This window comes from Vigna radiata, chromosome 3 (genome assembly GCF_000741045.1).
Source record: "Vigna radiata var. radiata cultivar VC1973A chromosome 3, Vradiata_ver6, whole genome shotgun sequence".
Classification (NCBI taxonomy): Eukaryota; Viridiplantae; Streptophyta; class Magnoliopsida; order Fabales; family Fabaceae; genus Vigna; species Vigna radiata.
Genome location: NC_028353.1, coordinates 11929098 through 11957081, shown reverse-complemented (window position 1 = coordinate 11957081; position 27984 = coordinate 11929098). Strand labels below are relative to the sequence as shown.

The 27984-nt window shown below is 32.4% G+C and overlaps 2 protein-coding genes across 3 annotated transcripts; both read left to right on the top strand.

Annotated features, from left to right (window-relative positions):
- The first annotated feature begins 49 nt into the window (after positions 1–49).
- On the top strand, positions 50–16183 carry LOC106757086. Its single transcript, XM_014639674.2, has 10 exons — positions 50–111; positions 4184–4472; positions 4563–4628; positions 4733–4775; positions 5113–5167; positions 5419–5467; positions 8848–8915; positions 9101–9209; positions 14801–14942; positions 15222–16183. The coding sequence occupies exons 1-9, from the start codon at positions 65–67 to the stop codon at positions 14912–14914; spliced, it is 840 nt and encodes a 279-aa protein (XP_014495160.2). The 5' UTR covers positions 50–64; the 3' UTR covers positions 14915–14942; positions 15222–16183.
- Positions 16184–19995: 3812 nt separating this feature from the next.
- LOC106757038 (protein ABHD17B) lies at positions 19996–25837 on the top strand. 2 transcript variants are annotated; one of them, XM_022779474.1, is made up of 5 exons: positions 19996–20457; positions 23810–23846; positions 24178–24360; positions 24461–24508; positions 25443–25837. In XM_022779474.1, exons 1-5 carry the CDS (start codon positions 20159–20161, stop codon positions 25722–25724), a joined length of 849 nt encoding a protein of 282 aa, XP_022635195.1. In that variant the 5' UTR covers positions 19996–20158; the 3' UTR covers positions 25725–25837. The 2 variants fall into 2 exon arrangements, with proteins under 2 accessions (XP_022635195.1, XP_014495106.1); XM_014639620.2 differs by having other exon boundaries at positions 24124–24360; positions 25443–25834.
- Positions 25838–27984: the final 2147 nt, after the last annotated feature.

Below are 27984 nucleotides of genomic sequence, written 5' to 3'. Positions count from 1 at the left end.
TCAAGGTTCACCACCACAGCTCAATAGTGTATTGGTTCATATGAGGACTAAGCCTATCATTACCATGTTGGAGGACATCCGGATTTACATGATGAGATGGGCAACAAATAGGTCAAAGATACAATCATTTTTGCATCCATTTGTCTCAAAATCAATAGTAAACTTTGAAAGGAGACACAATTAACTAAATATTGGATTCCTTAGTAAATTGAATTTACGTGTAATGATTTTTGTTGTCACTATTTTGTACTTCATTATTGATGTTAGGTTGTCATCAAAGTTGGTTTGCAAACAAGTTATTTGAAGTTTGACATGTGTCACAAAGTGGGGAGAGGTTTATAGTCAATATAAACAGATATTGATGCACTTGTAGGAAATGAAGCATCACTAGAATACCATGTTGTCATTCACTAGCAGCAATGAAGTTTCTAAATATGGATGGAGAAGACTTCATACCTTATTGCTTCCGGAAGTCAACTTATAAAGAAATTTACTCATCAATTATATATCCTATCAACCACAACAAGTGGGACATTACCCTATATCTTGATGTGTTGCCTCCATAAAAAAGAATGTTGCCAGGTAGACTTGAGAAGAAAAGAATCTTAGAGTAGTGGGAGATGACAAAGGATGAAACAACTAAGGAAGTCTTTATTAGTCGATTCACAATTAGGGGTACATGTTATAGTTGACTCTTTGCTTATTACATCTTACATTTTTCTCTCATAACAATTTGTTTCATTAATTACAAGCAAATATGAACAAGTGGATGATTATATCAAACATTGGTTATACTATTGTTAATCTATATAATGTCATTTTAATATGTCTATCATACCCTTAAAATATTACAATTTTTCCACTACATAATACACCACCTTTTGATATAAGACAACATCGACTAATATTTATATTACATGTTCATGGATCTCATTTTGTGTAGGTAAAGTGATTATTCTTTTGTTTTATTATAAAATAAGTTTCATTTACTAATTTTATCTTTACAAGTTCACCTATAAAAACATTGTCATTTACCCATGGAAGATATCATATCATCTACCCATTATTACCCTGAGACACAAGTGTGGTCATCTTCTTATATAATAGGATGCAAACATTTGTAGAGTTGATGAACATTAATACTAGTTATGTAGACTTGCATATAGGCTAATATTTGTGTTAAACAAATGTATAAATAAGAAGTTGTTTAATTATATAAATATAATGTTGTTGTTAATTCTTTGACAGGCGTACTACTCTCATGCATATAAAAACTCACATCCTCTCCATTAATATACTAATTATGTAAAAATTAATAAAGTTGTTTAATTATATAAAAACAAAGTTGTGACATTCCAAATATTACATAAAAGTTCAAAACAACCAAATACATAATTAAAGATACTACTAGCCATATGATAATGAACGTCTACCACATACATTTCAACTTCTTCTACTAGTAGATGCGTGTTCTTTACACGACACATGAGTTATCTATAATGTCTCATTAGTACAGCCCCAAGCTACAATGTCCTTGTAGACATCATGAAAATCAATCATTGTTTGTAAGATTCTCATCACGCGCCTAATAGATCCATGCAATGATGGTAACAACAAATTAATTAACATTCTTTAATAGCATAAACAGATAAACATTATACAATAACATACCAATAAACCAAATTCTGACTATGATCTCCTACAAACTAGAATGTCATCTGGGAGATGTCGACGAAGTTGAGGTACAATACACGATTGGTTGACCACGAAAGCAGGAATAACATAGGGATGAGATACCCTTCCAAACCATTAGAGGTATCACTGAACACATGCAGATGGAGATGACGCTGATGTGACATTCTCATACATGTGCTCGACAAAGTGCAACTAACAATCATTAATGGTTGTTATGTAAGCCTCTGGAACAACATTTAGCAAGTGGGAGACCGATTGCTCATACTCAAATTACCTTAACATGCTTTTAGGCAGCTGCTAATGTACAATCACACTAACTCTAATCCAGCCAAAAAACATATTGATTGCCATATGCAGAGGGCTAATCTGATGTGATTCATATGGGTCCAAATCACCCCATCATATGTTAATTCATCCAAATGTGCCTTGGCCTCAAGTAGGTTGAAAATTTACCTCCTTGTCATCCAAATTACTCGTACAAGTGGACTAGTGCAATAACTCCTCAAACATATCTGCCACATGACTACAAGTCTCTCAAGAGCAACAAGTACGATACACGGATGAGGGTAACAATTTCATTCGTAAAAATAGTATATCCAACAAGATGCAACAAGTAGGCTTGTGCGGCCTACTCTCACTGTTGGTTCTCAACACAGTTGTTGTATACGTCTCTCAACTAGCTCAACCTAACTTGGGGACCATGACATTGTCTCAGCTCAATTGCAACACTTATGCGGTCCACACCTAATAGGTCAATGATCGTACCCCAAGCCGCTTCAAAGTCTAGGACTTCATTCAAACATAATTATCCCATTGTAGGCAGATGTAGGAGCACATACACGTAATCTAGTTTGACGATCATCTCACCAACAAGGACATGAAAATGTTTGTCTCTTTGTGTTATCTCTCAACAAATGCCAATATCAAACCCTTATCAGTGTAATAGTAAGAAATATCACAGAGGCATCAAATCAGAATTTATTGAACAACCAAATGACATGGTCTAAATTTGTTTAATTTTTTTCCATGTTAAACCAAGTTGATCTTTTCTCGATCATAAACAAAACAATTGGATATAAAGTTCAAACAACTCATCAACCATCAATACTAAAAAAAATATAAATTAAAATAAAATTCAAGTACTTAATAACTTGGTCTTATGACAACACAAATGCAACATGATCAACATAGCTCGTCAATAGTGATATATCATATGGACCTCTAAAAAATTCATCTGTTTCATGTTATTCTTAAACAACATTGTTCAACAACATCATGTTGTTCCTCAATAACATCCTTTTACATCTCATAAAGTTTAAAATAATATATAATTTCTTTAAAACGACCCCTTTTACGAGTCGACACTGTAAGTTTCTTTTTGCCTTTCACATTTTGAAAAACTTTTAGCCCCATCTACTTCACATTCTTATAATTTTTATAACAAACAAATTCATAAAAAATTAAAATCAATACACGTAAAAAATAACTAATTTAAAGAAAAGATATAAAGAAAACTATAACACAATTAATAAATAAAATTAAAAAAAATTATAAATACTTATTAAATTTTAAAATTTTAAGAATTTCATCAAATTTCAAAATCTAATTAAAATCCAAATCCAATAATCTTTTAATCATTTCAAAATTCAATATAATTAATAACTAAATTTCAAAATTTAATAAATTCTGTTTCTCCAAATCTATAACCCTAGTACTATATCCTCAATTTCTAATTTCATATACATTATCCTAATAATTTTAAGGGTTAAATATGTTTTTAGTCCCTATACTTTGAGACGATTTTGGTTTTAGTCCCTCTTTCAAACTAAGCTACAATTTAATCCTTCAACTTTAGAAAACTCTGGTTTTAGTCCTTTTTACCAAAAGTTTTTAACTTTATTTGCTGTTTCAAGCACGTTTCATTATAGCATTTGGATTGTTTACACTATTTGACACATTTTTGCTTCAATGTTAATTGAGAAACGCGTTTGAAACATCAAATAAAGTTAAAAAAAATTGGTAAAAAGGACTAAAACCAGAGTTTTCTAAAGTTGAAGGACTAAATTGTACCTTAGTTTGAAAGATGGACTAAAACCAAAATCGCTCCAAAGTATAGGGACTAAAAACATATTTAACCCGAGATTTAAGGAAGATATCTAAACAAATATATACTTTAGAGTAAATGAACGTGGGGTGATGTGTATGAACAAACGCTAATGCTATTAAGTAATTCACAAGAGCATCAACACAAAGTTGGAGAACAAAATAGAGCTAAGAGTTGTAATAATAGGTTAAGAAAAAAAATTGGTTTTTCTCTTCCAAATATGCCTTTGTCTCAATTTTTTTAATTTAAAATCATCTAACCATATTTTGACACGTGTGCAATATCAGAATGGTGTAAAAAAAATATTGTTAAAATATCATTTTCAAATGGAAGAGTAAAAGTAGGTGAATGGGGGTAATTATAGGAAATAATTTTTTTTACCAGGATAGTTTTGGCATTACGAGTTTCGAGTTACAGGGAGAATCTTAAGTTCAATTCGATTCAAATTTTCATTTTGCGGAGATCTTCTTCGATGGATCGCCGGAAAAGCAGCGGGAAAACGACGGCGTCGAAAGCCTCAACCGTGGGAGCGTCACCTTCAATCTCAGTTTCTGAGGCTTTTATAGTAAACGCGTTGTGCGTCATTGGTCTGGCCTTCGCATTTTGGGCTGCCAACACTGTCTTCTCCATCGACCTCGTTTCTCATCCTTCTCTCACACTCTTTCTCATCTCGGTACTTTCAATTCGTTTTTTTTTTCTGTAAAATTTTCGTTCACTTTTTCTATGTTTCTTTCACATTTTCTCATTCTATGGCGTCGTTTAGATTGCAGAGCTCCCGATCGTGATCCTTCTATACAGTCGATATCGACTAAATCCCCAACAATGCTCGGTAATTCGTGCTCCGTAATTTCTCAGAAACTGAGTAATTCTCCGATTTCTGGGGATATGCTAAGTTTTTATGTTCTGTTTTCTTGCGATTTCTATTCTTTGCAGTACCTGAGAGCTGTTGGAAGAGGTGTTCTTGGGGTGCCCGTAGGTGAGTCTAAACTTCTTCTTTTTTTCCCTTTTTGATGATGCCTTTTTCAACTTCCGCTTAGTATAGTAAGTTGTTAAAGACGAGGATGAAAGTTTGTCTGGGGAAAACACTGTTTTGGTCCTTGAAGTTGAAATTCTATACCACAGTCTCTCAAATTAAGCACACTCAAATGAGACTTGAAAATATTAAATAAATCTCTAAAATTATTGCAGTTCTTACACATATAAGGTAATATTTCTGAGTCACAACTTTTTTAATAATGGACTAAAGTGATTTGCAGATTACACTTTCATGAAAATTTGTTTTTATTCATTCTAATATTTTTTTTATTCTGCAGGGGCATTATTGAATTTTTTAGGAGCTATCGCTTTGGGGGCGCCTGTTAAATTTCAGTATGTTAAAGTAGTTTCATCACAGTACAATATTTTTTTTTTGTAACATAAGGCTCCACATGGAGGTTGTTGTTGATGATAAAAAGGATTATTTGTAATTAATATTGTTCCTTTAAAGCGAGACAAGTTGTGTTTTCTTTAATTTGTTGCCTCTTCTATTATGCAATTAAACATAGCTTTTCTTTTTTTATTTTGAAGATCACCACAAATAACAGGAGCGTGTTTTGACTTTGCAATTTTACTTGAGACAGGTATCTTCCTAAGACTATAAATTGGGCTGTCATGATGTCGGTATTCACAGTAAGTGACTATTTCATTTCTGTTCTCTAGCATACAATTCCAGCTTGTTGGAGATTGTTTTGGTGTTTTTTATTGGACTTGTGATAAGCACCCAAAATTTTTGGGGGAGCCAGTCTTTAAAACTAGCCATTAAGGAAGAAAGAACCAAACACTTAAATACTCCACCAAACATATCATACTACTGGATATAGGACTTAGATACTCAATAGTATTAAAGTTCCTATCAATTTGTCTCATATATTATTCTGCCCTTCTTTTTTTCGTCATACTTTGCATTTTGTCTGGATATTCTTTTTCTTTTTTACTGTTTGAAAAAAAAAGCCACCATTTGTGAAATCTTCAACTTATTAGTTAAAATTGGATGGTTTCCTTCCACTGCGTATCTGTTTGAGAATTTGTTTGCTCATTAGGCGTCAGCTTAATCTTTTACAAGGTAAAGAAAACCCCATCCATTTATCAGGTGCTACTTGTTATTCTTGATTATGTACAACATACATTTAATGCAATTGTAGAAGTTTCCAGCTTGTAGCCCTTGTTCCTTTTGTTTCTCCTAATCGTAAATCATTCACCTTAGATAAGAATGACAGCTAGCCAGCATATGTTGAAAATAAAAGTCGGTGAGTTTTACCCTCTTGGCTTTCAGATTCTCAGGTAAAGGCCATTGTAAAATTCCCTCAATCTTTTGTGTATCCGCGGCCAAGCACTCTTTAGATATGAATTGGCCAAGATGCCCTACATTTAAATTACCAAAATGCATTCTTTTTTTTTTTATTTGCAAAGAATAATTGATCTAGCAACCTAGCCAAAACCTGTCTTGTCTCACATGTTGTAGGTGTTCCAACTATGATTTGTTATAAATCAAAATTTCATTAGAAAAAACCAATACAACCTCCTAAGAAAGTTATAGAACATGATATTCATATCTCACTGAAAAGTTGTTGGCGCATTAGTTAATTCGAATGGCATTACTTGAAATTCATAATGCCCTTGGTCTGTTTGAATGTTGCTTTTTTGGAATATCCGGCATATGCATCCTTATTTAGTGATAACCTGCTTTCAAATCTACATTGGAAAGCCAGGTAGCTCCATTCAAGTCATCCAACAACTTTTCTGTAACAAGAATAGGGAATTTATTTCGAATGGTAGCTTTATTTGAAGACCTGTAATCAATGTAAAACCTCCATCTCCCACCCTTTCTATTTCAAATAACTGGACTGAAATAGGAACCTTTAGTTGTCCAATAACTCTCTGAGACTTCCATATTTATGACCTATGACTTCGTTTCATTCTTCTGCAAATGAGGATATCTATATGATCTCGCATTTAGAGGGTCTACTCCAACTTTAATGGGAATCCAATGATCAATATCTCTAGTAGGTGGAATGTCTTTTAGTTCTAAAAAAACCTCAGAAAACTCAAGCAACAATTCCTGTAATTGCTTCCTCTAGACAACTCTTGCTATATGATGTGTATTTTTCAATTCCTATAGAACTAACATCTCCACTTTATCTCTAACCATAGTCCTTAGAGATTTGGAAGAAATAAGAGTTTTGGATGGACTGGGATCTCTAATAATAATGTTCTGACACTGATGCATAAAAGACATTAGTAACTCCTTCCAATTTAATTTTTCCTCTCCTTAAGTCACTAACCTTGCTACTCCAATAATCACATCCACTTCTCCTAATTTGAACTAGGAAAAAATGATCTTTCATCTCATAAGAATAGAGCTCCAAATTTTTGTAACTTGAGTAGGTTTTTGATTGCCATCCCCAAACCTAATATAGTAAGGTTGTGTATTGTTCAATATAGAGACCTAGCTATTTTACCAATTTACTGAACACGAAATTATAGTTGGCTTCACTGTCAATTAATATGATCACTTTTTCCTCTACCACTGTTTCTAGATCTCCTCATCAAAGCCTTTGAAAGACCCTTCCCTGAAAGATTATTGGTTTTTCGTTGCCAATATTGAAATCAATGTACAACATTGCCTTCCATGTTGATCAAGGCCAACTTTAAGCATTCTATAAGTTTGATTTATTGCATTTTGAAAATAAATAATTCTACTTTTGCCAGCCATTGAAAAGGATCTTGATCCTCAAAAGGAGGTAATTTTATGCATATTGATGAATGGTACTTTGTGTAAGAATTTTCCTTGGAAGGCGTTCATAATCAACTCTTAGAGATTAGGCAGTTTGACATCATAAAGATGGGCCTAGTACAAGATACTTGAGATGTGTGTCTATTCTTCTTGAATTGTGAGAGATCATTTATTGCTTTGTGCTTTTAAGAATCTATTATTTACTTTAACACCTAACGTAGCATGCATGTAATTTTGCTTGCTACGTCTAATTTGAACATGTATGGTGTTTGGACGAGACATTTCATGTCTTTTGTATATTTGTCTTGTAAGACTTGCTTCTGTTGATTTGATCTTCTATTAGAGCAACATGTCTGATGATGGCATGGACGTCTAGTTTAAACATAGGCAATTAGCAATTCTTACGTTTGACGCATTGGTATCACTCCCTCGTCCTTGTTTAACATGCGTCTATTGTGCCGTCTGATCCTGTGGTTTTTACTTTAAGGTTGACTTGCATCTTATCAACAACTCGTTCTTTGTTCATGATCAAATATTGTCTTTTGCTTGTCTAATACTTGTTTTACACTAAATAGCTTATATTAGACAAACCAATAGTATCTTGTTTGGCATGATCAAACTTGGTGTGAATGGCAAAACTATGAGAATAAGACTCGTGTCTTATCAACGTTATCGATATTAGATAACAAAAAATATCGCCGACCCAAAAATCTGTTATCAGTCTTCTCCTAGCCTCTTCTCCGAGCCATTGCCGCATTTTCTCTTCCACCTGCTGCTGCTTATATCTTTATCCACTTCACTTTTTTGCCATCAACGTTCCACCAATGCCAGAAGCCATGCAAAAAGCGGCCGTCATGGAAAACCAGCTTTGCCACCACCTTGTTGTGGCGGTAGGTTGGGAAGCTGTGACCAGTTTCCACCATGGTCGAAATTTGATAACACTGTATCTTGTAATGGGCTGACTTGTATTTTTTCTTAGCAGTTACAACTAACTACATTTTAACTTCTATGTTCCTCCTATAATAAACCTGTAAGGTCATTTCCACTTCATTTTGGTCTTGTCACCATTCCTAACGCAAACACCATTTCAATTATTATCACCCACTAAATTTATATTTTCAAGTTTTGAAATTAGTTTTCAAAGGTTACTTATTTAGTCCTCTTCCTTTTCCATGAACGAATTGCAAATTTACAACTTTTGTTGGGATGAACATATTTTAAATTATGGTCCCATGTTTATGTGTTCTTTATAAACTCATATTTGATTTTATTTCAGACAGTTCCAGCATCATGTGTTCTAGGTTCATCATGGGCTGATTGGAGACGTATATTTGCTCAAACAAAGTAGGTTTCTTTTGGCTAATAATTTCTTATTCATAACATGTTTGTTTGTATGAAGTTTCTTTATTGGGATTTTGATGAATATATTTAATGTTGTATGTTGAATACTTTTTTTTAGTGTTGGGTTTATTTGGTCCTTCAGTTATTTACTTTTAGTTACATTATTGTTATTCTTATAATATTTTTAGGCCTAATGGATCTATAGAGTACTTGATTTGTTTACCGGCTCATGGAGCAGTTATTGGGGCTTGGTTTGGGGCTTGGCCAATGCCACTTGACTGGGAGAGGCCATGGCAGGTAATTGATTTCTTTGTTATAGTCCTTTGTCTTTAAATTCATTGACCATTTTGTTAAGCAAATAGGAAGACCAATTCTTACCAAATTCATGTTATTTCAAAAGCCTCTATACACAACCTCATCACTTGTTTATATTATGAGTATTAATATTTTATCCAGTTTGTAGTTTATTGGAGATCCCATATTGGCTAAAGTTGTGACCCACTTATAAAATGTTAGTGGGTGTCTTGTAAATTAGTTTTGTGACGTTGAATTGGATTTAAAGTCCATTTTCTAAAATGATATCAGAGCTAGTCTTAGTAGATCTATTAGGCCTATCATGTCACTCATAATCATGTTGTTGAACCACTCCCAAATATCTAGTCTCACACTTGAGATGTCTAGTCTTCAACTTGAGGAGATATGTTGGAGATCCCATATCAATTTGGGATATGACTAAATTATGGTATATGATGATTTTGACAACATTGCTTCAAGGTTTGTTTTGGGAGTGGAAAATTTTTCATTAGCATGAGAGACAACAACTGTCAAGCCCTTTGATAAAATTTCTTTTTTTTCCTGTTTTTAATACTATTGTGATTTGGCTATTTTCTTATATTATTGTGAGGAAAGTAAATATACTTAAATCTAGAATGTGGAAATATTGTAATTTAAGATATTTAGTCAAATTCATTTGTTTTTCTGTTTGGTTTTGTTTATTTATAGGGATTTGGTATCACTGAGTGCCTGAGTCCAATAAATACTATAAAATACTCAGTGCAGTATTTTATTGTTTGGTTTTCCCTTAGTATTTAGCTTTTGAAGATAGATTCCCAATGTGCTTGGGTGTGAATCAATTGGTGGTGCCAAATCTAGTTGTTAGTTTCTTGGAAAGAGATGCCCACATAGGGTTCTAACAAGTGAAAGTGTCATTGACTAAAGTGTTATAGTGTGAAATTCATTGAGAAGCTGACTCTGTTGAACGATGCTATGATAGGAATTTGAAGAATAGAAAATGAATTAGAGAGCTTGATTCCCCTCAGGTTCTCACATTTGTATTGGTTTTGAAAGTTTAGATACAATGGATGAGAGGAAAGTGGTAAGAATGAAAAAGGTCACATCTAAAAACTAGGCATAGGATAAAGCCCATATCAACTTTTCAATAAACTCTATTTAAGATGACCTTTTCTAACACTCTCTCCTTAAGCAAGAGCATAGAAATTGTATGTCACAAGCTTGGAACAAATAAATTCAATCCCAAATCCTTTCAAGGATTTTGTTAACACATCTACAAGTTTATTATTGGATTTGACTGACTAGTACATATTTCTGTGGATGGCCTCTTTTCCTAAATAAAATGACAATCAATTTCTGTGTTTAGTCTTTTCTTGGAATACTAGATTTGAAGCAATTTGGAGAGGAACTTGGATATCATAATACATCTTCATTTGTTCATACAAGTTCACAAATGAGAGATGCCAATTACACTGTACTCATGTTCAACTATAGACCAGACGACATTTTGTTTCTTACTTTTTCAAGATAAAATATTTCCTCCATTAAAAATACAATATCTTGTAGTAAAGCTTTTGTCCATAGGAGAACCTGCTGAATCAACATCACAATATCTAGAGATTTGGGTATTCTCTGTATCTTCGTAAAGTAGACCTTGTTAGAGCATTTTTGAGGTACCTTGGAATGCGAATGGCAAGATTCTAATGATCAATACGAGGATTCTGCATAATAAATAACTACATGCAACTAGCAACTTTAATCTATTTTGAAGTACAATGAGCACTAATAGTTAGAAACAACATCGCTTCTACATATCACCATGGTAGTTAGAATTGTATGAATCGCACAATACATATTGGAAGGTGACTCGTTTTATGCCTTGAATTGTGACACGCATACACTTCACAAAGTGATACACACTGCATATGCTTCATGACATGGGAAATGAAGTGTAAAGAAGAGAAAAGAAGAAGCTTGTACGAGAGATGAAAATAAAATCTGAGATAGCAGCAGTGGAGAAGAAAACAAGTTGGAGAAGAGAACATGTTTGCATGTCCCCCTCACTATCTCAAACGAATACTAAGAAATTCAAACTGACTACGTCTACCTCAATAGCTCACTTACACAGTATTTTAATCTCTCACCTTTGTGAAAGTTTCTATATTATAATTTTAATAATATTGTTAAATATAGTGAAAATTATACATTGGAATTAATCCCTTGTGTTAAATACACACATAGGGTTCTCTATTTATAATAGAAGAAATATGGGCTAAACCCAAATACAAATGAATATGTAAGAATAAAATAAAATAAAATAAGAACAATGTTTCCCTAATAAACATATAGGGACTATATTTCCCTAATTAACATAAACACAATATAAACTAAATATAATATCTCTAATACCCTCCTCAAGCTGGAGCATACAGATTGTATGGACCAAGCTTGGAATAAATAAACTCAATTTGAAATATATGATTTGTCTTCAAGAGTGTGCGGCAAACAGATGTGCAATCACTTGTCGACGAACAACTAACAGCAATTTATGGACAGTAGTAGACAACTGCGAAATTTCAAATAGCACCATGAAACTTCAAGTGGGATGACTTTGAGAAAGGAGAACAATGACAAACTCCAGGGACTAGATTGCCATCAAGTAAGGATGGGGCTTGCATCAAAACTACAGGGACTGTCATCACTGACTGATGGGGCCTGTAGTGGCTAAAAGCGACAAAACTACAAGGACTGTCATCACTGACTGATGGGGCCTGTATACAGGGACTGCCATCATGATGGGGCCTGTAATGGCTAAAAGCGATAAAACTGCAAGGACTGCCATCATTGACTAGTGGAGTCTGAAAGCCTAAAACCTGGCTAGAAACATACTCCCCCTCACGACGAACGGTGGAAATGACGACGTGCCGATGACAGATCGTGAAAGTGGAAGATCATAATGAGCTCTTATTCATCAAAGCACCCAAAAAACAAATCTGATAGATTTGGCAAAGGGTTAGTGAAATTGTTTCAACCCATAATTTTAGTGTTGAAATTTCTTGGTGTTAACCACTGACTGTGCTTGAAGACCTTTCAGAATAGAGAAGATAGTGGGAGCAGTAGAGGTAGGACTAGGTGTTGGTGCATCAGTGGCACAAGTGGCAGAGACGACGGCCGGAGACGATGGCCAAAGACGGTGCCGGCGACGGTGGCCGGCGACGGTGGCCAGAGATGACGGCCGAAGACGGTTGTCGGAGACGGTGGCCGAAGACGACGATTGGAGACGGTGGCCAGCAGCGGCGGCTGCCAGTGACGGTGGCTGGCGGCAGCGGACGACCGGTGACGGTGGCCGGAGACGGTGGACAGGCTGCAGGTGGCGGCTGGTAGCGAGCGGCAATGGGCAGTGGTGGACAGCAACACCGGACAGATGCAAGACAGAAACCAGAGATTGCCCATTGAAGTATAAAGGCATAGGTTGAAAAAGAAACTTTTACGGGGGGCCGCCGATGGCGGCGGCCATCGGCGGTAACAAAGACAAAGTAGAAAAGGATCAGAAAACCTGCTCTGATACCATGTTAAATATAGTGAAAATTATATATTGGAATTAATCCCTTGTGTTAAATACACACATAGGGTTCTCTATTTATAATAGAAGAAATATGGGCTAAGCTCAAATACAAATGAATATGTAAGAATAAAATAAAATAAAATAAGAACAATGTTTCCCTAATAAACATATAGGGACAATTAACATAAACACAATATAAACTAAATATAATATCTCTAATATCTAACTGATTCTGGAGCAGCAGCACATTCACATCAACTTTGGTCCACATTAATTCTAATACCACTTTTTCTGAAACAGCTAGAATCTAGATCACATGATCTTTTATTTTAACTTTATATCCTTTTATTTTTATCTTATATTTTTTCTTGTATGCAAAATTAGTCTTTTGCAAATACTTCAATGAATATTTTAAAATAAGTATTGTTTACTGCACTGCATTATTATTATTATTTGTTTTTTTTATATAAGGGAAAGCTTTCTATAAGAGCAAATGATAATGAAATTGAAAAGATGGTTAAGTTGAAGAAGAGGATGAAGATGAATATGAGCTGCAAGTGAATCATATATTAGAGGAATAAGATGATTTAAGTGACATTTTTCTTGAAGATGATGAATGAAAGCGTAAGATTAAGATGTAAGATTTAAATATAGGAAATAGGATCTTATTATTATTATGTTTTGGTTTTATGAATTGAATATTTTGACTTCATTCTAATATATGAAATTTTTAATATTTTTTATATCACTTATTTTTACTTAAAAATATCATTTTATTTATCATGCATCTTACTATTCATAACAGATTCGCTTAAAATCGAAAAATGATTCACTATTTGAATCTCAATTCGATAACCATGCATACCACAACCAATGCCAATTGCAAAAGACAACAAACAAAGGTGGAGCAGGAATGAGTGAGGATGAAACTCGAGAGACATAAGCCTCTCAACCAAGGTTGAGACAACATAAATAGGGGTCGAAACATGAGCATGGAGATTTGGAAAATCTTATTGAGGATGACATGAAGATGCTCCAGTGAGGGGAAGGTGGTGTGTGGCTTTGACATGCCAAGGTACAACAAACAAAGAAGTTACATGTGGCAAATAGTCAGAGGATGTGGCCAAGATGGTTGGACGTCGCATGATGAGACACCAAATCTGGTGGTCATTAGAGAAAAAACGTTGGTCAACGACGGTAGACAACAGATGACAATAAAACACAATGGAAATGTGTTACTTCAATGAGATGAAGCATACTAGGTGTTCATCGTACGACAATAACGGAGGATGAGGATGGACAACCTCAAAACAAGTACTCTGGGATCAACCTGGGCTAATACTAACTTGGGATGAATACAAAATAATAGAAATGAATGGGGAGCTTGATTCCTGCCGCTTATATTCTCATATATATATAATGACATTGGTAGTTTAAATACAATGGATGAGAGGAAAGAGAAAAGAAAAAGAAAGGTCATATCTAGAAACTAGGTACAAACACAGCATATTGTAGGTTTTTAATAAAGTGTATCTAACATGAACTCTTCTAGCAATGTTGTAGTGTGAAAGTCATTCAGATGCTAACTCTTGTGAACAATGCTACAATATAAATTTGGGTATTATGGAATGTCTAAGTCCCATGCGAATAATATGATATGTTTGGCAAAGTATTAAGTTTTTGGTTTATTCCTATAATAGTTAGCTTTTCAAGGTGAGTTCTTTGAGTTCTTAATTTCTTATCATCTATCTTTTTCAAGATACCATGATTATTAACCTAACCAAACCTATAAGATTGTTATAGTTGTATAAATTGATTGAATACCGGTTTAAATGATTTTGAAATTGTTAGATGTAACAGGCTTAAACCCGTATCTTTTTTATTTTCTTAATCATTAATACATAATCCTATGTACTTTACACAAGTTAGGGATTCAACTCATGCCTCTTTCTTTTATTTTAACACAAATGAAATAGTTAATTTAATTTCTTGTTTCATAGCATTAAGTTATATATTTCATCTTACTTTGTAGGAATGGCCAATTTCTGTTAGCTACGGAACCATAGCTGGGTACCTGGTGGCATTGGTTGCGTCATTGGGATTCGTGCTTGCGTGTCTTAGGTCACTACATATCAAAAGTGAATAAAATGCAAAGTTTCTGGTTATTGTAATTGGTAAGAAACTTTACTAACATCTAATTTTTATTTGTTTTAACTGTTGAAATAATAGGCACAAGGTAGAAAAGAAGGAAAGAAAAAGTAAGACTGTTAATAATATATTGATAATGTAATTGATGTCATATGGAACATTGATATTCGTGAATTAACATGTGATGAGTATCTTGTGTTTATACTCATGTATATTTCATCTACACATATAAAGGAATATCAAATACGTTATGCATAATGTATTACGTCAAATCTTAATATTCTTTGTTTGTATTTTGCTAACAGTGATGGAGATGTAAAAGCATAATCTATTGATGACCTAGACCTCGAAAATTGACATCTTTAGGACGAAATGAGATACATACTATTCCTCCTTGTGCATTTCTTTTTGCACCCACATAATCACCGTGTGCACCACCATAAATTTTAAAACTCCAAGTCTGCCCTTATGGTATTAAATTTGACAGCAGATGGGGATTGTAGGTTTTGATGTTGTATTGTTGTTTGTTGAGTGTTTTTACACACTTCATGTTTGTGGTGGTGATGCTTGAAGCTTAGAGTGAATATTGTCACAAGATTGTGTGGTGAAGTGAGAATTGTGAATGAAGGGAAGTTTGGATAGATATGTTTCTCATTTTGTTTTGAAGTTTTTCTCTAGTTTACAATTTTGAACTTGGCTTCCAGATTGTGCAACTGAAACACTATATATAGAAGAATTTTAACTTCTGGAATGTACAATTTGTAATACCTTTCAAAAGTCTATGTTAGTGTATCGATCTTCCTCCGTATCATGAAGTATTTATTTGTGACATTTATATCACTCCATGTAACTTTCCACACACCCAACTTCAAGCGTAGCCTTTATCAAACCCATGACGAGGTGGTCGACTAAGTGGGATCCACCTCTCATCTTTATCGACTATGACATTGCCTGCGGTGGGAGGTCATGGAATGGTCTGCGGGTACAAGTACCCAATTGGATGTACCTAGAGAACATCAATGTGTACAACTTAATGCCATAACCTTTGATAGCAATCTTCAATCAAATAGTAGAGGGAACCAATGAAAGAAACAATGGAAGAAACAAAGCATATTCTTTAATCTTCCTTATTATTGGAAGTACAATTTTTACGTCATAACTTTGAGAAGAATGTGTGATAATTGTTGTATATAATACTCAAAGATGGAAAAAAAAATCATTTTCAAGTTCATCAAGATCTAAAAGATATATTCCGTGTTGTTTAGTTCCTTTTTCAGGAGTTTGTATTCAATTTTTTGAGCATAAATTTGGTTTGGTCCTCATGTTTTTGTGATTTTTTTCTCTTTTCAATGGACTAGTTCATGTGATAACAGATGATTTTACAATGTCATGAGAACAAAGAAGAGTATTTCTTAATACATTAAAGAATGTGAAGATGCTAGATGGTTACTCAAGTATGATATCTTGTTGCATTGATTATGAAAACTCTAAGATCATTGGCCTTTGCGATTATTGTGACATCCTCATGCAATATTTACTTTCAATGGTTATACACAATGTTTTGCTTGACCATGTGATTGCTTTGTCAGTAGAGTTTTGCTCTTGAAATATTTATGTTATAAAAGATAGAATGTCTTAGATCTTGACAACCAACAACATTGTATGTTGCTCTTTTCCATTTGGAAATTTTTTTTGCCTTCATTATTCTTCATTTTGATGATCCATTTAACTCTTCATATTGTAGAAGAAGAGAAACTTGGAAGATCAGTCTATTATTGTTAGATGTATTCAATTTGAATAGCAAGCACATGTTATGTTTAACTCATTTCCTTTAAAGAAAGTATTGGTTAAATTATTTTTTTCTTTTATCAGAGCTTGTTAAGGACATTGATAAATTATAATATATATTACCATTCAACTTTTTAATACAACTTACTTATATTTTGTATAAGTTTATTAATTACTTTTTTATTTACACAAGAAATAAGTCAGTGTCAATTTTATTGAAATTTCAACTAATAAGTGTGCTAGTAAATTGTTGAAAATGATAATTTGGGCTTGTATGAGGCCTAGGACCAAAAGGGCATTACAAGGTTGCATTTTAGCACCTCACTGGATTTAGTAGTGTAGTGTGCAATTTCTCAAATTTTGATTTGAATGAAAGTTGTTAATTAAAAGAAGAAATTATTAGCTTAAGGATAGTTAACAACTTTTGAAAAAAAAAAAGGGTTAAATATGTTTTTAGTTCCTATACTTTGGGGCGATTTTGGTTTTAGTCCATTTTTAAATTAAAATATAATTTAGTCCTTCAATTTTAGAAAACTCTGATTTTAGTCCTTTTTACCAAATTTTTTTAATTTTATTTATTAGTTCAAGCACGTTTCTCAAAAATGTGTCAAATAGTGTAAACAATCCAAATGCTATAATGAAACGTGTTTGAAACAACAAATAAAATTAAAAAAATTTGGTAAAAAGGACTAAAACCAAAGTTTTTTAAAATTGAAGGACTAAATTGTACCTTTGAAAATGGACTAAAACCAAAATCGTTCCAAAATATAAGGACTAAAAACATATTTAACCCCAAAAAATAAGACACTAAAAAGAGTCATTTTTGATATCTAAATGAAGGAAAACATATTCCTCTTTAGTTATATTGTTAAATAATTAAATAGAAGTAAATATTTTGTGTATATTTTTTAATTATGTTAACATGGTATGATTTCATTTTCACAATATGAAGCGAGTGGAAAAAATAAGTCAATATCACGGAAATTATCTTTATTTGATATTAATTTTTATGAAATTTGATATATATGCCATAATATTTTTAGAACGAGTAAGTTGATTTGACATGTATAATGTTATATCTCTAAACTACATAAAATAATTTAACATGAATATTATGATATTTTTTTACTTACTAAACTATTTTCACATTATTTTACTAGAAATATTATATTAAAATAGAATGTATAGCGATTTATAATACATTTAACTATACGTTTTTATCAAGTTGTATTATTTTAAAAAAATTAATGATTTAATAACTTTTAAAAGATAGTTCAATTGATAATTTATAATTGTAACATTAAATTAATAAGAGTAACTATTTTACAATATTAACTTGTTATATTATACAATTAGAATATAAATTTCTTTAACATGATACATTTATTTATCTCTTTCTAAATTAATTATAAATAAAATAAATAATTTAATTATTGAAAAATAATTAACAAATATTTTTCAGAAATTATTAAAATTTTGATAAAAACATTTTGTTTAATACTTTTTGAAACCTTTAGCAAATACTAAATAATAATAGATATGATATATTTGGATTGAGTGTTTCTCCCTGCACCTCACCTCCTTCTTCCTGCACCTCCAAAATTACTCATTTGTCCTTCTTTTAATAAATTTAAAGCATAATTAATGATTATTTAATTATATTCTATCCTCCCTGCACCCCCACACTCCCTTCGCGTTCACTTTTATGACATTTCTTTCTCATTCAGTTTTATTGTTTATACATTGTTATTTCTATTTCTGATCCGTGGTGTGGTGGTGCTTGTTGGTCGTGATACTTGGTGGTGATGATCTCGACATTGGAGCAGAAGAAGAAGAAGAAGAGATAGGAAGATGCACCCCAAAATAAACAAACCGCACTTCGAAATGCAGTTAAGAGGTGCCGCACTTTGAAATGCGGTTAAAGGGTGCCGCATTTCGAAATGCGGTTAAGGGGTGCCGCATTTCGAAATGCGGTTAAGGGTGCTAAAATTGGTTATATTTTCACCATTTTCTCTTCTCTCTGTTACTCCGATATATTATCTATCAATTTATACATATAGACAAATTTTCCTGGTATTCCTATTCCTATGTATGAACTCATGGGTCTGAAATTTAAAAAATAAAGTATCAAATAATTCTTTAAAATTAAAATATTATAATTTTAATTTTTAAAATATGCATCTTATTATTAATATTTTAAATTTCATAATCATTATTATATGGAAAAGAATAACAGAAAATGAACGTTAATTGCTTAAAATGCAAACATGAAAGCAAATATCAATTACTGGGAACTAGAAGCATTAATTTCACCTTTATATATTTTTCTCTGCATCTTCATATTAAAAAAGTCCAATTTTACAATTTGAAAATTAAAAATAAGGGGTGCATTTTTGAAAATTAAAAAAGTCCCTTAACCGCATTTCGAAATGCGGCACCCTTAACCGCATTTCCAAGTGCGGCATCCCTTAACCGCATTTCGAAGTGTGGTTGGTTTATTTTGGGGGTGCATCTTCGTTATCCGCAATTTGCATTGCGGTTGAAGCGAAACGCAGTTGTTTGCAACTTTCACGAGCTGTCTCTCCTCCAATGTCAAGATCACTACCACCAAGTATCACCACGACCAACAAGCACCACCGCACCACGGATCAGAATTAGAATTAGAAATAGCAATATATAAATTGTAAAACTGAATGGAAAAAAAGGCCATAAAAGTGAACGTGAAGGGAGTGTGGGGTGCAGGGAGGATAGAATATAATTAAATAATCATTAATTATGCTTTAAATTTATTAAACGAAGGACAAATGAGTAATTTTGGAAGTGCAGGAAAAAGAAGGTGAGGTGCAGAGAGAAACACTCATTTGGATTTTATCCATTCTAACATGCAATAGTAACAGAGAAGTTTTCTGCATGCAATCAATCACTGTGAAAAAGAAGAAGAAAACATAATAATCAAGGATTAGACTATAGAAGATTAACTTAACAGACTATATTAATAAAAGCATAAAACGATAGGTGTAAAACACATCAGACAAAAAGCAAAAAAAAAATTAAAAAATGAAAAATACTTATTTAAATATATATTAATTTTATCATAATTATAATAAAATATATATTCATTTTATTATATTAATAACAATAATAATTCACATATAATTTTAAATATATTAATTTAATTTCATCAATAAATTAAAAACGAACATTTTTAATCGTAATTTACTGTATAGATTATTTTTAACTCATTATTATAAATTTCTTTTCATTTCTATAATAAGTTTAGATTTTGGGGGGAGGAGTAACGGTTATCTCGGATCTATTTCCCACACCTTTCATCTCATTTGATTTCGTCACACAAAACCACTTTCCCGTTGAAATTCTGTTCCATACGCAATTGTAAGAAGAAGGAAGAAGATCATCGAGGAGTGGAAGATCCTTCGAAATGATGCACTGTTGAATGGGCAATGTTACAGGACCGGTGGCGGCGAGATTGGCGTTTTTCCCGCCGGAGCCAGCGACGTATGAGATTTCGCGGGAGCGGGACGGGAGGGTGGTGGTTTCCGGCGTGAGCGGGGACAAGAACTTGGAGGCTCACGTACTGGAGACGAAGGGTGGGAACAAGATCGTTGCGACGTTCTGGAAGCATCCTTTTGCCAGGTTCACCTTGCTCTATTCCCATGGCAATGCCGCTGATTTAGGTCAGATGCATGACCTCTTCCTCGAACTCAGGGCACACCTCCGCGTCAATATCATGAGGTTTCTTTTTTTTTTCTCTCTTTACATTTCTCTTCTCAGTAAAACCATGATTGCTTCTATGTTAGTTTATTTATTTTAGGCTTTTACTTCCTCCACTTTCACAGTTTCAACCATCATGAATATTTCTTGATAGAAGAGATAATAAAATATGTAGAGAAATAAGATTTGGGCGGAGTACATTTATAAAAGATCACAATGTTTTACCATTTTTAAATGAGTATTTGAATTAAAACTTGATATAAAATTGTAATAACATCAATATCAGGTATGCCAAGCTGATTCTTAAATATCATTAAATATTAATAATAATTGGATTGGTATATATATATATATATATATATATATGTAACTAACACTGACCTAAATAAATGTTCAAAGTAAATCACCATTAGCTATGTTGATGCTAACTTAATAAATATAAATATTAAAATTAAGTAAAGTGTTACTAAATTTAATAAGTATGAAAAATAAATTACATTAATGTTGGTGAACTCGACACATAAATTAATGCATGTTTTTATTTAAATATGTTTAGAATCAGGGTGAGTGTTAAGATCTTAACCAAATTTGTTATAAAATTGTCTTTAACTCAATTTTTTGGTTTGAAAATGTCTTGGTCAATTAAGGAAGATCAAACAAATTCCTCTTTCTCAGTTTTAGGCTATATCACAGTTCTTACCTAGATTTTAATTTATAAAACAGTTTTTCAATCACAATGTAAATTATGAAATCATTTTTGGAGGATCAAGCCACACAAGAATTAATAATAGGGTTTAAAATATTAAGCGAATAATAAAATAATGTTGAAAACGATAAGATAAATTACATGTGTGAGGTTGTTACATTAACTTCTAGCAACATGGTGTTCAATCGCTGAGTCATGACTTCACACTGACAACACAAACCGAAAAAGAATGACTTATGGAGTGGATTTTTTCTTCGCAACCGGTTCTCATACTTTCTCCTTGGGTCAAGTAACAACGCCAGTGGTAACAAATAAAAACAACCAAAAAGTAAAATTATAACATAAAATAATGAAAATTGAATTTCACCAAAAAACTTCTAGAGACTGATGTAGCAATAGAGGCTGGTTTCTTGATCTAGCATATTATTGGTTGGGACTAATTTGTGGTTCTTGGATTCATTTTTAGTTTTGATGCTCTTGGAGAAGATTGGAATGGCCCAAACTCTGATACCATTTGATGGAAACTTAATCAAGACAAACAAATGATTACCAAGGACCGTCCAAAACAAGCTACAAATATAAAGATATAAAAAATAAATTATGTTTCTTTAGGTTGGGTGTAGTTCAACTATGAAGTTATTGGAGAAACTTCAAAAGAAGTTGGCAAAAGCTATAATCCTTAAGTAAGTTGATAACTCCAATCACTGACAATGTAACTATTGATGGTCATCCACCCCTTTTTCTACAAAAATATTTTCTTCTAATATAACTGCACTATCTACTCGACCACATTAGTAAGTTCACCAACGGCAAAAAGAACAACCCTCAAACTCTTCTCTGACACTTATGATTTGGACCAAACGATTTGTCACACCAATAATAGAGATTCATATCACTTCTCTTGATATGAAATATTCTTGGTTTGTCTAATCCCTGACATTGTTTGACCCGAACTAGGCTTGGTCACTGACGATCTTAAGAACGATTCCCCACTCCATTGCCATATTTGTCTAAATTCATTGAACCAGTGTCAGCTCTTTGTGCTTCCTCGAAGTTTCATTCAAGACATAATTCCTCTTCCACCTTGATAACGGAAACCTAAATAAGGTTCTTGATACAAAGGTACATTGATATATTACTCATCCTTCATAGCTACCGCCACGTCTTGTACAATTTTCAAGACTCAAATCAGGTTTTTTAGGTCATGTGGACGAACCTGATTTCGAATATTCTGGAGTAATCCTATGAGGAAAAATACCCAATAAATTGATCTTCCAATGTCTCATTTGCTAGTGAGACCAAGATTTCAAATTTTAAGATGAAATCTTCGCTCCAATGCCATGCTTCACTTTTTCTTCCAAATCTCCTTTGTAGTGTTGTTGCAAGATCCTCCCAAGATTGGTTCTTGGATTCTTATCACAAAAATTTGATCTAATGTGATGCAATCCTTAAGAGATGAAACGATCTTGATCGATTCAAAAGGTGTTGGAGAGAAGAGACTCCATGAAAGAACATGAAAAAGTAGCGAAAATATGGATTCCGTGGTGATTTATTATCACAACAATGGAAAAGCAAGATAGAGACAAGCGCAAATTGCAAAAGGCAATATAAAATGGATCGAGAAAGAATAAGAACACGTCACCTTCAATATGATTCTCAAAAGATAAGGGTAGAAGGATTGGATTTTGAAAAAAAAAATTCAAGATAAGACTCAAAACAAAAGAAGAACTATCTCAAGAATCTGAAAGATATATCTGACAAAATGATTTCATATATTCCAGAGTGATTTAAAATAGATAGAGACATAGACTTCTTTATATAGAAAATGCCATGGCCTAGAAGAAGAAATGACCCGAACAAGTGTATAGAAAAATTAGAAAATTCAAATGTAAGTATAAGACTATACTTAAGTTAAAGTTAGCTCAACTAATTCCTATGTTTAACACTTAACTCTTAATTAATCTTTCATATATGGTTGATTCCTTTAAATTAGGAAGAGACACATGGTAGTTCCTAAAATTGGAGAAAAATTCATTATTACACTTCCAAGAAGCACGTGTGGCACATGAAAAAGTTAAAAATCATCTAAAGTAGTTACAATCACATCTTGCAAATCCACCACGTCGAACCAAAATTGTTAAGCATCCACATTTTTGTAAGAAAAATAATGAAATGAAAATTATAACTTATTTATTTGACCAAGTGTAAAAAGTATTACCAAGGAGCGCTTTCCTTTTCACTGGATTATAAGTTACACTTCTCTCTAATCTAAAATAAATTGTCTTCCTTTTCCCTTTAAGCTTCTTTTTAATAGGCTTCTTTGTGCTAACTAACTCTTAACTATAATAACAACCTTTAAAGGGTAATTTTTACTTTTTCATTTTAAACTCCTTTCATGATAAATCTGCCATCCTGCCTTATTATTTTCTTGTTGTGCTTGCTCCTTCCTTAGAGAATAGAAGGCTCGGTTTTGAATCTTATTGAATGCAAAGTTAATTCCTCTCTAATAAAGGTTGTGTCTGTTTCCAAACCAGTTGTTTGTGTCTTGAATTATATATTTTCTGTTCACCCTAATAGTTCATAAATGTTATTGTACATACTTATTTGAAGTAAAATAAGTAATATTCCTTTCGGCATATAATTTTGAAACTTTATGCTACCATGCAGCTATGATTATTCAGGATATGGAGCCTCTACAGGTAAGGTAAGTGTCATCCCTGATTCCTTTTCCCCAACTTTCACTTCTCTTTTATTTACTTTATTGGTTTGTTTCCAAACAAAAATTTACAAGTGATTGAATTGATCATAGATGTCTAGATTATCCTTAGGTTTGGGATTGTGCATACCATGAAATATGATATAAAGATGCAAGATTAATAGATTAGATAAGCCATTCCATTTGAATTCTACATTTTCTCCAAATCATTCTTTCCACCAATCTAACTGAATCTGTTATGTGTGATTATCTCTAACTTTGATAGCCATCAGAGTTCAACACATATTCTGACATAGAGGCTGTGTATGATTGTTTGAAGAGAGAATATGGAGTTGAGCCACAAGAGTTGATTTTGTATGGCCAATCAGTTGGTAGTGGGCCCACAATACACTTGGCTACTAAGTTACGGAATTTGAGAGGTGTTGTTATTCACAGTGGAATCCTTTCAGGGATAAGAGTCTTGTACCCTGTCAAGGTCACATTTTGGTTTGACATATTCAAAGTAAGTTTTTTTTCTGAGTGATTTTCCTCATTCTTAATCAGTACCTATATTGACATTTATCAGACTTTTGTATTAACATACTTCTCTTTACTAATTTCAGAATATAGACAAAATAAGGCATGTTGACTGTCCAGTCTTAGTTATTCATGTAAGGTTATCTTTCCATCTACTTTTCTTATTATAGTTTCTGCATCATGTTTCTTGCAATGTTCAAAAGAGCTCATTGGTTTCTTTCTTCAGGTTTCCCTCCTAAATAGATTATTGTTTCTTTTACTTTTTGAGTATATGATAAAATTGTTCAATATAGAATTTCATATTTGCTTGCTATATTTATCGACTAGGTAAATATGAAAACTTGGTTGAACCCGAAAAGGAATTATTTGACTAAAATATTTTGCCATTATACTTCTCACCAGTATGCAGAAAGTCTTCAGATCTTGTTTCAATAATTTTAGTGAATCAGTTCATATTCTTAAATACAATTGTTTAGCTGAATATCTATTACAAAGTGCAAACAATAGATTTTAGTTCTGGAACTGAAACAGCCTAGCAATGGAGACACAAGTTGGTAACATATCGTAAGTTCTGTTTTCAGGGGGATATCAATCAAATTTTCCATTCTAACCTGAACTTAAAAAGCAATCTATGATTCAAATAGAAATTTGAAACATATGCAGAATGTTGAATATGAAATGTTACATTTGAAACAGTTCTCCAATTATACAGAACAATTTGTCCTATTATTGCTCATGCTATTATTTCTTAATCTTGAAGCCTATCCATAATCTAATCAATGCATATATTTTAGAGTATCAACGCATGTTTTCTTTTCTTAGGTTGTGGTGAAACATTGCCACAACATAAGACCCTGTTGGACATAAGTTCTTACTAGATAAGACCACAGAGCATAGTATCATTGTAGCAAAACTTGAGTCAGAAAATTTCAAACTTAGATGTTAGGGTCTGTATCATATGTCAATATTGATGAGTTGAGTAGTATGTAGAAAGACCTTATCTTGATTAAATAATGCACATTCCGTGCAAATAGTAGTTTTATTTGTCTGGTTGTGTTTGATGGGCAGGGAACTAATGATGAAATCGTTGACTGGTCCCATGGAAAACGATTGTGGGAACTTTCGAAGGAAAAATATGAGCCTTTGTGGGTAAAGGGTGGGGGTCATTGCAACCTTGAGGCTTTTCCTGAGTACATCAAGCACTTGCGCAAGTTTCTAAATGCCATGGAGAAAATCTCAATCACAGGAGAAACAAACAAACCACTCACCCAAAATTCTCCTAATACTGAATCCAAACATAATTCTGAATCCAAACAAAACAAATGTTTAAGATTTGGTCTAATGAGATAGCTGGATCTGTTTGAGGTTTTAAAAGTAGGAAATCAGAACTATGGCTTGATGGCAAATTCTTCACACACCTTCATATTTTCCCTTTTAAATTATGTAATTCTGAAATAAAGAATATTTTCAAACTGTAAAATTCGAAAAGTTTTCAAATTATAAATCATTTTTTTAAGAAGATTTTTAGATTGCACGAAGTAAAAAAAAAATATATTTACTTGTGAATTGCACCATGTGAAATCTATTTTTTCTTAAAAAAAAAAAAAAAACCCTTTGGAGTGTAGAATCTTAAATTTGGAAACTAAAATTGACTTCTAGAAGTAGGAGAAGTTTAAGAAAGAAATAAGTTTTCGATTACACAATTTCAAAATCGTTTTTAACTTTTGGGTTGCTCAATCTAAAAGTTAATTTTAGCATAATTTGAAAGTTATTTTTAGTTTTTGGACTGTAGAATCTATAAGTTATTTTTTACTTCTAAATTATATAATCCAAAAGTCTTATTTTAGTTAAAAGTATAATTTGAAAGTCTTTTTACTTTCTGAATTTCAAAGTCCAAAAGTCATTCTTCATTTTGGGATTGTAAAATCTAAGAGATTTTTTTACTTCTAGGTTATACAAACCAAACAGAATAAAACATGAATTTTTATATTCATAAGTAGCAAGATGAAATATATGGAGGTGCGCGAAGAATTTGCCTGGTTTGATTGAAGGTTGAGAGCAAAACTAATTTCAGTGAGGTCCAAGATTTGGAAGATAGTATATTACTTAAAAATTGAAGGATGTCTTTAATCCGAAACCTGTGGAAATTACCTTTTTAGTGGAGAAAGTAACAATTGAGAGTGGATAAACATGTTTTTTTGTATTCTTAGCATGCAATTATTATAAGGATGTACTCATTGCACTCGAATATCTCTCTCGTAATCAGATTTTAAATATTAATAAACTTTAGCTGATGGTCATTAAAGTTTATTTTAAAAAAATATTTTTCTATTTAAAAACAATATTTTGTATATCTCTATGTATAAATTTATCATACTAGTCAGTATAAAATTAAGTATTTTTTTGCCGTACAAAACAAGCTTATAAGGTTTTTGTCTAAAAGTAAAGGGGCAACAGCCATTTTGATGTGAAATCATTAACGAGTTTAAAATAAACAACTAAATTTAAAGTTATACATAATTCGACGTCGTTGACTTCCGAAAGTAACAAATTAGTTTTGTACTATGAAAATCTGAAATGGAAGTCAAGTTTAATATTTATTTTGGCCTCTTAATTTTTAGTTTTATTTAGAATGATCTTTCTATTTTTGGATTGTTCAAAAGAGTAGATTTGTCAAAACGGATCACTCGGTTCAACCCGGTTCGGCCTATCACGGGTTGGTCACTTAATTAGTTAATTCAATCCGACTCATTTATTAGCGAGCCAGATAAATTTGAACCCGGTTCGACCTATTACGGGTTGGTAAATAAACGGGTTGGCTCACTAGCTCACTTAATTACAATTTTTCTAAATAAAAAAATTTACAAAATTTATATAATTCAAATCTAAACAAATTTCACTCATAACATATAGGTGTTTAATTAATTTTGAAAATACAAAACTTAAATAATTTTTTCAAGCAAAAAAGATAATAAATATATTTTTATAAAATTAAAATTAAATTTTAATAAAATAAAATTAGGTTGGTGGGTTAGTAGGCCAACCCGCTCACCATGGGTTTAACCCGCATGAGCCGAGTTTAAATAAGTCAGGTTGAAATCTGACCCGCATAAAAAAAAAATACAATTTTTTCAAACCCACCCAGCCTGAACCCGTGGTGAGCCAGGTTGGCCCGTAGGTTGTGACCCATTTTGACAGCTCTACAAAATAGTCTCATCTTTTGTAAAAATGATTTAAATTGGTCCTTTTTATTGATGGTCGCTGGCAGCATAGTGTCTATCAGAAGGGTGTTGCTCCCTCCACCTCCCCAAGTGCTCCTCCACCTCTCCATTATTTTCATTTATTTCAAAAATATTCTACACATCTCCACTATTTTCTTTTATTCCAAAAATACCTTAAACCTCCTCACTATCCTCAACAATCTTTCCCTTTCTCTCTACATTAATGGAGCATTCAAATATTTCAGATTTTTGAATTAATGATATATTACAAAATATAAAATTCAGAGAAAACTTCAATATTAGTACTTCCATCATTTCCATTTTATAAAATTAAAAGTTAGATGCAAATACAAAATAATAAACATAATAATATTAATAGTAAATAATGA